General features: G+C 44.4%; 1 protein-coding gene across 4 annotated transcripts in view; it reads left to right on the top strand.

Moving 5' to 3' along the window:
- The window catches only part of GOPC (golgi associated PDZ and coiled-coil motif containing), a 58,850-nt gene that overhangs the window by 8,852 nt on the left and 37,389 nt on the right, over window positions 1–12,609 (top strand). For all 4 annotated transcript variants that reach the window (XM_040350302.1, XM_040350301.1, XM_040350304.1 and 1 more), the window contains exon 2: window positions 12,145–12,309. In XM_040350302.1, the coding sequence (XP_040206236.1) occupies window positions 12,145–12,309 (165 nt within the window). The remainder of the gene's footprint in view (window positions 1–12,144; window positions 12,310–12,609) is intronic.

The raw sequence follows: 12,609 nt of genomic DNA, 5'->3' as shown, positions 1-12,609 counted from the left end.
ATAATCGTAACTGTGGGCACCTGGCCATGACAGCTTACGGCTTCACGGCCGGGCGCGCACTGCACATGTTGTGCTGCGCTCACCTATTAGCCATCCGATCTTCTGGGACCTGAGTTGTTTCCCAGAAGATCGCTGGCAAGGAGGGGCCACCTAGGGCGAGAGGAGGAGTCTAGGTGGCCCAAAAAAGGAAGCAGGAAGTGCCACTAAAAGTAAGGTAAGCACCCCCCCCAAAAAAAAGTCATGCCAAATTACAAGAGCTGCATCCAGAAGGTAAAAAAAAATTGCTTTTATAACCAATTTTAAGATGACCAAAAGGAAAGCAGCACGAGGGGCACTTTGGACTAATAGTCACATCCCCTGATCTGATTTTAATCTGGTTCAGCATAGGGATTGACCAATATTTTTTTTTTGGTGCCGATACAATACCGATATTTTAGCTATCTCTCCTACTGAGAGCTGATATTTTGTACATTTTAAACTTTTCAAAAATAACAATTTTATGCGCAAATCTGGTATAAACTGAACATGTTAATTTTTATCAAAATTAAACATTAAGGGCTCGTTTTTCACACCATACATGCTGGCACCTTGCTGTGGGTGGGTGGCTGCTGGCACCTTGCTGTGGGTGGGTTGCTGCTGGCTGGCACCTTGCTGTGGGTGGGTGGCTTATGGCGGGCTGGCCTCAGTGGCCTGGCACCTTGCTGTGGGTGGGTGGCTGCTGGCACCTTGCTGTGGGTGGGTTGCTGCTGGCTGGCACCTTGCTGTGGGTGGGTGGCTTATGGCGGGCTGGCCTCAGTGGCCTGGCACCTTGCTGTGGGTGGGTGGCTGCTGGCACCTTGCTGTGGGTGGGTGGCTGCTGGCTGGCACCTTGCTGTGGGTGGGTGGCTTATGGCGGGGTGGCCTGGCACCTTGCTGTGGGTGGGTGGCTGCTGGCACCTTGCTGTGGGTGGGTTGCTGCTGGCTGGCACCTTGCTGTGGGTGGGTGGCTTATGGCGGGCTGGCCTCAGTGGCCTGGCACCTTGCTGTGGGTGGCTGACCGGCTGGCGTGTCAGTCTGAGAGGCGAGGGAGGCCTGTTAGACTCAGAACGTTAGGCCCAGTGCGCGGAGGCATAATGATGTGTGCCCTGCACACTGGGTCTGCAGGCTTCTGGGCCCCAAAAAAGATTGGTAATGTGGGTCTAGTTTGTGACTGATACAGATTTTTCATAAAATGCTTATATCGGCTCGCAATAATCAGCCATCTCGATAATCGGTCGATCCCTTGAAATTTCAATCCATGTTTGGGCAGGGTGCTTGTACCTGTCAGATTTTTGCTGTTCAATCAGCTCTGCCAGTTATATCCGGCACCACTGATCAATGTTCTCTGACAGCGGGGAAGCCCCACTGTCAAAATACAAAGGCGGGATGGAAGGATTCCTCCATCCATCTCAAGTGTGTGGAATGGATGGGGGAGTTAAATCTCTTACCTTAACTACTTCCCACCTGGCCACTGCATATATAAGGCCGGGTGGGCACTTCCTCCTTCTGAGTGGACATTCAGGAACGTCCCTCAGGAGGGGGATCGTGCGTGCGCAGCAGCGTGATCCCGATGTCACCTGGACACGCCACATCTCTGATCGGCAGGAGGGCTCTGTGATTGGCACTCCTGATCACATGATGGCTGTGTCTAATCGCAGCCATCATGTGATGTAAATAGAGAGCTGGTTGCTAGGCGATTGGCTCTCCTCTCCTCACACGGAAGTTGTCAGTGGGGAGAGCGGATCTCTGCAGCCGGCCAGTGAGTATGAGCTGTTTTTTACAGCTTTTTACACACTAATCACCGGCCCAGTTTTCCCACTCAATGTAAACACACAAGTCCCCAAAATAGTGTCCCCCAAAACACTGTCCCCACACAGTAAAAACACCTGTCCCCCCACATATGTAACATGTGCCAATGATCATCTGCACACATATGTCCGTGATCACCTGCGCACATCTGTACATGATTATCTGCGTACATCTATCTGTGATCCCACAAACCAATTATTATACACTTAACAGGATTTTTTTTTTTTACCAAAGACATGTAGCAGAATAAATTTTGGCTTAAATTTTATGACAAAATTTGATTTGATTGGATTTCTTTTAAAATCGAAAGAAGAAAATAAATTTTTTTTTTTTTTCAAAATGTCCGCTCTTTTTTTCGCTTATATCGCAAAAAATAAAAAATGGAGTCGTGAACAAAATGATAAAAATCTCATGTGGGTACAGCGTAACATGACCGCGCAATTGTCATTTAAAGTGCGAGAGCGATGAAAGCTGAAAATTGGCCTAGGAAGGAAGAAAGTGCCCAGTATTTAAGTAGTTAACCAAAAAAAGAATCATCCTTGGGCCTTAATAAATCATGTCTTTACATACTCGGTGGCAGACATGTCACATGGAAACATACTGTCAGTGGGAGAACAAGTCGCCTTCAGAGACTGAAGATGGAATCCTACATGACTACGTAAACAAAAAGATGACAGCTTGGAGATAGAACTTTAGCTGCTTTGGATAGCTTTGCACATTTCATTTACAAGTATATTCTTTTATTGGGGCAGTTGGTGGTGGTGACAGGAGGATCGGCAGGATGTTTGATGGTCGGATAGTTTGCTACCATCCACTGTTTATGGCTAATACAAAGTGAATTCTCTTCAACTTTCACACAATACTCTTTGATCCTCTGAACCTACAACAAACACACCTGTGCTTTTGTATGAATTGTACAGAAGACATTCTCTCTAGTTACCTTCCTGATAGTATTTTTACATGAACCTTTAAATTGCTATAGGTTTCTAATTCATAAGGGTAAATATCTTAAGCTGGATATAAACTAGTAGATTTGTAAACAAATGTTTGCATAAATATTCTCAGTACATTTAACAGCTTAATAAATGTAATTTAACGACTTTAACCCTGGAAGATTTTGCTGCTCAATAACCGGGCCATTTCCTCTTCCGTTCATGGACGTACATAGCAGCAATTGACCTTAGGTTTATATATCCTTCCTTTCAGGAGAGACTAGGCAGAAAAAACAGCACTTCAAGTGTTAAAACACTTCTGTCAGTACAGCACCTCCCAGGGGGCGGGTACATCCCACTCTCTGCCTCATGCAGCTCCAGTTTTTTTTCTGCCTAGCATTAGGGAGAATACATGGCCTTTCTGGAGTCCATGTGCTCTGGAGTTTTTTTTTTGCAATTTTAGATTTTTTTTTTTTTACTTTTTTTTTCGCTTTTTATTGATTTTTTTTTTTCCTGCATTTTTAGATCCTGTGATCTACAATCAACTGCCGACTGGGTGACAGGTTGGATCCTCGATCCTCGTAGTCCCCCCATGTTCGGCCATCGAGTGTGTGCCGGTCTTTAGCTAGGCCGTCCACGACATGCCCCGTTGCTCCAGGGGTGGCCGGGGAGCTACATGTTCCAGGGCACACATATGACCGGTCTCTATGGCCGTGTCACAGCGATCCTGTTACTGTCAATGTTGTCACAATTGCAGCACGATGTTTGCCACAATTATTGCCCGACAAATCGTGCAAAAAAAATTGTGGGAAGCCTGTCGCCCAAAAAATGTTCTGGAAACTTTTAGGCTACAGATTTCCCGTGGCGATTTGGGAATCGCGAGCTGAATTGCGGCGATTCTACCCACGATCCGTAACGCCTAGGTGTGAATGGAGTATTAGGGATACTCTGGCTGATACCAGTGAACTTCAGTTCACTTTGCAAGGGAAGCTATTTAAACACAGAAGACAGTCAGATACAGAGCTGATGTCCACCTTCACATTTTTAAAACGGCACAGCTGTGGATCTGGAATGAGAAATCTGAATGGGGGGGAAAAAAAAATAAATGCAAACACAGCCAGTGAGCCAATGAGGAGGGAGCGGGGTTGAGCAATGACTGTGTCTTATGGATGCATAAAGCAGGTGTGGGAGCGGGCAAGCACGTCCCCTTATGGCACGTGGCTTGCTATTGGGGCATTGGTTAAAGGGGAGGGGCCAGGACTGCTGGAAAGTATAACTTGTTTGTTTTTTATTTTCTAACCTTCACTTTTAAGCTTGTATACATTTAATTTTCAGTTTTTAAAAGCATTTCAGAGATTGGCTTTTTTTTTTTTTTTTTTTGTGATCTCAGGCATTTTATTAGGACCATTACTTCTGAATGGTGAAAATAACTAAGTGCTAACGTATTTTACAACTTTAATATTTCATGTTGGTGGGAAAAAAATGTATTCTGGATTTGAATTAACATAAACCTACCAAAATCCAACTAAGGTTGGTTCTTTTAAATGAGATATATATATATATATATATATATATATATATATATATATATATATATATATATATATATATATATATATATTCTTTATCGCCAGTTTTTCTCTGGCATGCCAATCTACATTCAGTGTGAAATGCTGATTGCACATGGCAGGCTCTGTTCTCGCTGTATTTTAATTGGGACATGTTTTTCATCAAAGCCAGTAGTACTGTGGATTTTTCGGGGGCCATTTGGAAAGCATAGTAACTATATTGGCAAAAGCTCATTATATCATAGGTGCGTGGTTGTAACATATATTTTCTTCTGATTTGGATTCCAGATGTCTAACTAAAGTAGGTAAAGGGAACCTATCAGTAACCTTTCAGGTTTGCGTTAATCATTTCTTGACATGTATGCAACTACAATAGAGCGGTATCTTTTTTTTATAATAAGAACTCCCAGGATTCAAGTGATGTCGCCTAGGCTGTGAGGTTCAGTCTAGGTAAATGACATCAGTTTTCTGTAGGCAGATGAAAGCACACGCTGATTTAGGGCCCGATCACGCACTGCCCTCATTTAGATGCATGTGGGTGCCAATAATTAATGGCACCCTAACCGCATCTAGCAAGTGTTTGTATTGGGCAGCCCATTGAAATGATAAAAAAAAGTGCTGCGTGTAAATGTGCTCTTTCTGGTGTGAACCAACCATGAAATTTGCCCTGTTCAGCAGGGAATGGCTGAATTTCAACCCGAACATGGTTTTCTGGGGTCCCTCGGTGGCTGTCTCGGCTCGCCCCAGCAAGGACTCAACACCTTCATGCGAGCGTGCTCGCATGGGGTTGAGTTCTTGCATGCACACTCCTGTTATATAGCCGCTCACTGTATCACTCGGCCCGCCCACATGTATAACACTAAACATATTTTTATTTATTACAGGATACAGTGCCGTCAGTTTGCGCAGTGCTTCACTTATATACGTATTGTACGTTCACATCAGTCCCTGCCCTCAGGGATCTTACAATCTAAGGTCCCTAACATTCATACATACACATACTAGGGCCAATTTAGACAGCATGTCTAAATGGGTAAATGTATTACACATTTTCACCAATCACTGTGAGATAAAGGAGTTAATCAAATAATAATGGTTTCCTGGCCAATCCCCACTGTGCCTTCAGTATAAGGTAAATTTACACTGATGGTTGTCAAAGCCTGTTGATATAACTGCTGGAAAATGGTTGTTGGATTTATCATGAATCTCCCAAAGCAGACATTTCAATACATTTTATTAAATGCCACATTATATTCTAGGGGCTGTCCTGTCCTCCAGTCCAGGGCACAAGCTGGACAAAGGCCTTTTTCTCTTATTAATGCAAAACTATAGTCTCCTTGCTGGAACATCATGACCTTGACTTCATCCGGGTAGCTCGGTGTACAATGGTAAAGGAGATTGTGAACAGGCAGGTAAGAATCCTTTATTGTAGGTCAGGGATGCCCAACCAGTGGCCCGGGGGTCACATGTGGCCCACTGAGCCCTCTGATGTGGCCCGTGACGTCCTCCTGCTCTGGGGTGGAATAAAATAGAATACTGTTATTAAAGGTAAGTTTATTACTAAAATCACAGGATATATATGGGCATATCTGTTCTGCAGTGGTTACTGAGCCACTTTCAAACAGATCCACAGATGCAGAGCAGTGCACCTGGGGGTTACCTACACTGAGCCATAGACTTCCATTACCTGCGAGTTTTGTGTGCTGAGAGTAGAGTGGGCTCTATAGAGCCGAGTGGGCTGCCATCCACCCGCTCCACTCATAGTGACCCAAAACCGGTTACCAAGTCGCTTAAGTGGCCCTTGCTCTTTAAAAGGTTGGGCACCCCTGTTGTATGAGATAGATGGTGAGGAGGATTTACTAAAACTGGAGAGTGCAAAATCTGGTGCAGCTCTGCATAGAAACCAATCCGCTTCCAGGATTTAGGGTGCGTTCACACTGAATGCGAGTTTGAAATTGTTCGAGTTCAGCTGAACTTGCTCGATTTTTGAAAGGCACCTGTGCGGGTTCATGCACAGATGTTTATTGAAATCGCCCCCGAAGTCGCCAAAAGTAGTGCAGGAACTACTTTTGGAAATCGGTGCAGTGCCGCAAAGTCGGCAATAGGCTGCGATTTGGCATGTACATTTACATGTCCAATCGCATGTCAAATCACGCTGATGTGAACATGGGCTTATTGTCAAAGCTTCTTTGAAGCAGTTGATTAGAAGCTAATTTTCTACCATACACATCTGCACCAGGTTTTTCACTCTCCGGTTTTAGTAAATCAGCCCCAATGCCTCTTCTGCAGCTATAATACATCAATTTCACACTCTTTGATTCTTATTTATTTATTCCACATTGAAGCTCTTCTCTAGGCAAATGACTATTCCCCACACCATCCTTCCTTCCCCATTGCTAGTGTAATTTTAAATAAATAAATAATTATTTTAACCACTTGCCTACCAGGCACTTACACCCCCTTCCTGCCCAAAGCAATTTTCAGCGCTGACGCACTTTGAGAATTTCGCGGTCATGTAACGCTGTACCCAAACATTTTTTTTTATAACTTTCTTCACACAAATAGAGCTTTCTTTTGGTGGTATTTAATCACTGCTGGGTTTTTTATAAAAAAAAATATATATATATAAGTAATTTTTCGGCTTCACTGATGTGCGCTGATGAGGCAGCACTGATGGGCACTGATAGGCTGAGCTGGTGGGCATTGATGGGGTGGCACTTATGAGCACTGATTAGGTAGCATTAATATGCCACACTTATGGGCACTGATAGTCGGCACTGATGGGTGACACAGCCTGCACTGACTGGCATTGCTGATGGGCACTGATTGGTGGCAGTGGTGGGCACTGATTGCTGGCAATGGTGGGCACTGATTGGTGACACTTAATTGATATACTGTAATCAGGGCACTGATCAGTGCTTTGATTACATTCCTACATCTCCTCCTGTCAGGAGATGCCGCTGATCGGCTCTCCTTGCTACACACTCTGTGTGAGACGAAGAGAGCCAATTACCGGCATCTCCGTGTTTACATGTGACCGTCTGTGATTGGACATAGCCGATCACATGGTAAAAGAGCTGCGGACGCTGCTCTTCACAGAGATCATACGAGAGCGGCCATTCTGGAACGCTGTCATATGACATTCCCCCAGAACGAGAGCCGTGCCGTCATTTGACAGGCGGGCGGCAAGCAGTTAATAAAGTAACTCTTGGTTCTTCCTTTGTTTACTCCCTGTGCATATCTTCTGTTGTCCACATCACTGTACACGTGATGTTGACATTTCCTATTGGCTGTCCACTTGCTGGGTCTCTCGGGACTCGGGACAGGAGCGACAATGGCACAAGTGGACTACGTGGTGATGAACCATCTGCATCACTGAAATAGTGGTCACATGCTCCTGGCAGTGGTGGTGAGTGGCAACTGGATGGGGGGGGGGGTAAATATATCTTCATTCACCAGGTAAGATTGGGGGGGGGGGGGGGGGTGGCAAATTGCAGTATAGGGTAGGGTGGGGGGGGGGGGGGGGGGGGTTGTTTTGACATTGGCCATATTCTTTCAATATACCACATAGAAGTGTAATCTGGTGAAGCTATAAGGATATACAGAATGAATTGGTGTACATATTTGTTATCACTTTTAAGAAGTCTGTTGTTGCCGTACAACCCTTTTTACTACTAAAATAACAAACTGACAGTACAAACTGATTTCTGGTATGTGCTGGTTAAATTGGTAGTAAACCTCCCACAATTTTGATTATATGAGCTTACCTGTAAGTAAAATGAATGTCTTCTAAACGTGCACCATTTTAGGAGACATTTGCTTGGTTGGCAGCCGGTGACATCACTGGCGCTTACGTTTTTGAAGGAACGGGCATACCAATGCCGTTCCTTGAGAGCTCTGTGCTGTCGCCATGACCTTCACACGCATGAGCCATAGTGACGTCATTGTAGCTCATCCATTCAAGCAGCTGCAGTCTATGAAACCGGAATGAAGACTGAGGGAAGATGGGAGCGTCTGCAGCAGTGACTGCTCGCTGCTGGATGGCTTGGTTTCAAGGCGAGGGTCTCATAATGTGCTAGTATGCGATGCATACTAGCACATAATGCCTTTACCTTGCAGGGAGTGTGTGTGTGTGTGTGTGTGTGTGTGTTTTTTTTTTCTAGAGTTTTATTAATGCTTTAAGCTTCCAACACAAACTCATGCAACAAAAAAAACACTAAAAGGAATACAAAATGCAATAGGGCTATACTGCTAGGACTTAATTACCATAGCACCTAGTATATCTGCATGTGTATTTCAGTTTCAGTGCTCCCATTTTATTATTTTTAATGGATAAATGCTGGGTACTAAAACGCTGCATGTAGAACTTTTTCTCATCCATTACAGCACTGTTTACTGGTGAAAACTGGTTCTAAAGAAAAATGTATTTTTCTTTTGGCAATGTTTTTTCTGTGCTGAAAACACGTCCGAAAGAATGAACTGGTATTTAGAGAACAAGCTCTGACACAATAGATGATAACCTGAAAAGCTACATTCTACAGATAATGCCTTTTTAGTTATCCAAGAGGGCATTCAATTATTTATATAAATAGAGTAGAACGCCTTTAATACTTGTTTTAAGCTATTTCTGTTTTAATTTCCGAGTTTGAGTCCTGACTTCGCTGGACAGGTTTTTCTGTGGGTTAATGTTTCACAATTGTTTGAACACACCTAGTAGATTATAATCATTAAGCCTGGGTTCACACTATTGTGAACACAGACATTGCATGTGATTTCCACCGCATTGCTGTGCCAATCACATGCGATGTCTGTGCAATGCGAATTTAGCCATACAGTTGTATGGCTGAACTCACATTGGATTTGCATGAAAAAGGTGCAGGAACCAATTTTTTCCCCCCACACTGGAATCGGATTACATGGGTTCACACCAAGCGGCTGCGAACCAGTATGGGAGAGTCATTACTTTTGTATTGACACCTGCAGCGGTTCGCAGGGGGCAGTGTGAACTGCCTGCGAGGGAGATGCGCTGGCTCCTGCATCGCAACAGTGTGAGCCCAGGCCTAATCTTAAGATCCTATTTCATCGTGGCTCTGGCCATTCAGTGTTGAAGCCCACAAACCCAGAAGAAATGCAAAGGGAACATGTCAGCGCCCTCAGCAGTGCCCAGTGATACCAATTTAGCTACCCTGAGAATGATTACATCGAAAACCATTATTTTTTTTTTTTTTTAGTGGCTAGAACGACAGCTCGAAGAATTAGTGAGCTTCAAGCCTTGTTAATCAGGCAGCCCCCTTTTTTCTTTTTCAGACAGAATTGTTCTGAAGACAGATATATCTTCATTTTTTTTTTTACCGACAGTCGCTTCGGTCCAAAATCAAGCTCAGGAGATTATACTGCCTACGTTTTGCTCTAATCCATCGGGAAAGGAAGAAAGAGAATTCCATACCTTGGATGTTAAAAGAGCAGTCTTAAGTTACATTGAAGCCACTAAAGACTTTAGGAGTTCAGGCGCATTATTTGTTTCATATGCTGCTAGTAAGAAAGGAAAACAAGCTACCAGAGGAACCATTGCCAGATGGTTGAAAATGGTTATCGCAAAGGCCTATTCCCTTTCAGTCCAAGGCCCAGATTCTCGTAGAATGGCGTAAAACTTGGCGGGCGTAACGTATCTGATTTACGTTACGCTGCCGCAAGTTTTACAGGCAAGTGCTTTATTCACAAAGAACTTGCCTGTAACGTTGCAGCGGCGTAGTGTAAATCACCCGGCGCAAGCCCGCCTAATTCAAATTAGGCGGGTAGGGGGTGTGTAGTATTTAAAGCGGGGGTTCACCCTGTTAAAAAAAAAAAAAATGTTTTTTTTTATTAGACCATTACATTCGGCATCGTAGCGCGAGCTACGGTATGCCGGTCTTACATTTTTTATCCCCGTACTCACTGTGCTATGGCTCATTGAAGATTCCGGGGAATGGGCGTTCCTATGGTGAGAGAAGGTGATTGACGGCCGGCCCTGGCACGTCACGCTTCTCCGGAAATAGCCGAAATAGGCTTGGCTATTCACGGCGCCTGCGCATAGCCTGTGCGCAGGCGCCGTGAAGAGCCGAGACCTACTCCGGCTGTCTTCGGGGAGCGTGACGTGCCAGAGCCGGCCGTCAATCATCCTCCCTCTCCATAGGCACGCCCATTCCCCGCGGGAGTCGGATTCTTCAATGATCGATAGCACAGTGAGTACGGGGATTAAAAATTTAAGACCGGCATACCGTAGCTCGCGCTACGATGCCGAATGTAATGGTATAATGATGTGAAGGAGGGTGAACCACCGCTTTAAATTAAGTGCGTTCCAGCACCGAACGTACTGCGCATGCGCCGTCCGAAGAATATCCCAGGGTGCATTGCTCCAAATGACGTCGCAAGGACGTCATTGGTTTTGACGTGAACGTAAATGGTGTCCAGCCCCATTCACGGACTACTTGCGCAAACGACGTATATTTTTTAATTTCGACGCGGGAACGACGGCCATACTTAACATATAACATAACATATATAGCAGGGGCAACTTTCGCTGGAAAAACGTAAACGTCACTGCGTCGGCCGAGCGTACGTTCGGGAATTCGCGTATCTAGCTAATTTGCATACTCAACGGGGAAAACGACAGAGGCGACACCTAGCGGCAAAAAAAAAATTGCATTTAAGATCGGACGGCGTAAGAGCCTTACGCCTGTCGGATCTAATGGATATCTATGCGTAACTGATTCTAAGAATCAGTGGCATAGATACGACGGCCCAGATTAGGACTTACGACGGCATACATGGCGTTGCGCCGTCGTAAGCCCTTTGAGAATCTGGGCCCAAGAGTCCAGTTGGTATTCAGGCTCATTCTACAATAGCTTTGGCGGGAGTTGGGCAGAAAAAGCTGGTGCCACCGCCAAACAGATCTGTAAAGCAGCTACGTGGATGAGCCTGATGACTTTTGCCCGTCATGGCTGGGGACCAGGCTTTCGGAAGGAAAGTCTTACAGGCTGTTGTCCCACCCTAAATGGAGTAAGTCTCGATTATCCTCTCGGGTGCTGTCCTGAAAGACGTTTTGGGGAAATTCAAGTTAGGCTTGCCAGTAACTTGTTTTCCAGTAGTCTTTCAGGACATCAATAACCTACAGCCCCCCCCCCCCCTAATTTTTTTATTTTTTATTGCTGTGTACTATGGTATAACTGTCACACATGTTTCAGCCGATGCTGGAGGTTCTCTACAAACAGAAGGAGGCTATGTGGAGGTCTCCTGTTAAAGTTTTGCTTGATGAGGCCTTGCCTGTTGGGGGAGGGGCCATGATCTCTCGGGTGCTGTCCTTAAATGCGATTTGAAAAAACAGTTACTGTAAGCATAACTCAAATTTTTTTATTTATTTATTTTTTCCCTCTGTGACAATTTCAATTTTATGTGCATTCTTCATTACCATGCGCTGTCACCAGACCATTCACCTAACCTACAGTTGAGTTGATTAACTAAAGGCAAATCCGCTTTGCACTACAAGTGCACTTGGAAGTGCAGTCACTGTAGATCTGAGGGGAAGATCTGCCGATTTTTATCATATGCAAGCTAAAATGCTGTTTTTTTTTATTTTCCTTGCATGTCCCCCTCAGATCTACAGTGACTGCACTTCCAAGTGCATTTGTAGTGCAATGTGGATTTGCCTTTGGTAAATAAACCCCAGTGTGTGTGTGTGGTGTGTGTGTGTGTGTGTGTGTGTGTGTGTACATATTAGGTTAAATGGACTATTTGTTGCTGTCATCCTTTTAATTGCAGACGTTTCTTTAATTTTTCAGGCTCAACTTCTAGATTTTAAATCGGAGTTGACGGAGGTTCAAGCAGAGAAGGCGGTGCTGGAGAGAGAGGTGCATGATCAGTTGCTTCAGCTCCATGCAGTACAATTACAGCTGCATTCCAAGACGGGACAAAATGTGGACTCGGGAGCCATCAAAGCCAAACTGGTAAGATGTAAACACACACTACAGTTTTTTGAACAACCCTATTTTAAGGAAAATAAAAATGAAAGGTCAATTCAACTTACAATGATATTTAAACTTCATATGCTGGCAGTGTAAATTTTATACTACACACTATCTGACTTTCCATATTTTCTGAAGATTACTATGCTTATTGCACTGCTCCCATGGTTAAAGGTAAAACGAGGTGCCACTTTCACCAAATTCATCTTAAAGTGTACACAATGCCATTTTGTTCATGGATAGATTGGGGAAGCGTTAAGCGTTTTTTTTTTTTTGCATGTG

The sequence above is a fragment of the Rana temporaria genome, chromosome 4 (assembly GCF_905171775.1).
Source record: "Rana temporaria chromosome 4, aRanTem1.1, whole genome shotgun sequence".
Classification (NCBI taxonomy): domain Eukaryota; kingdom Metazoa; phylum Chordata; class Amphibia; order Anura; family Ranidae; genus Rana; species Rana temporaria.
Note: the sequence above shows the minus strand (reverse complement) of the source record. Positions and strands in the feature narration are given on the sequence as shown.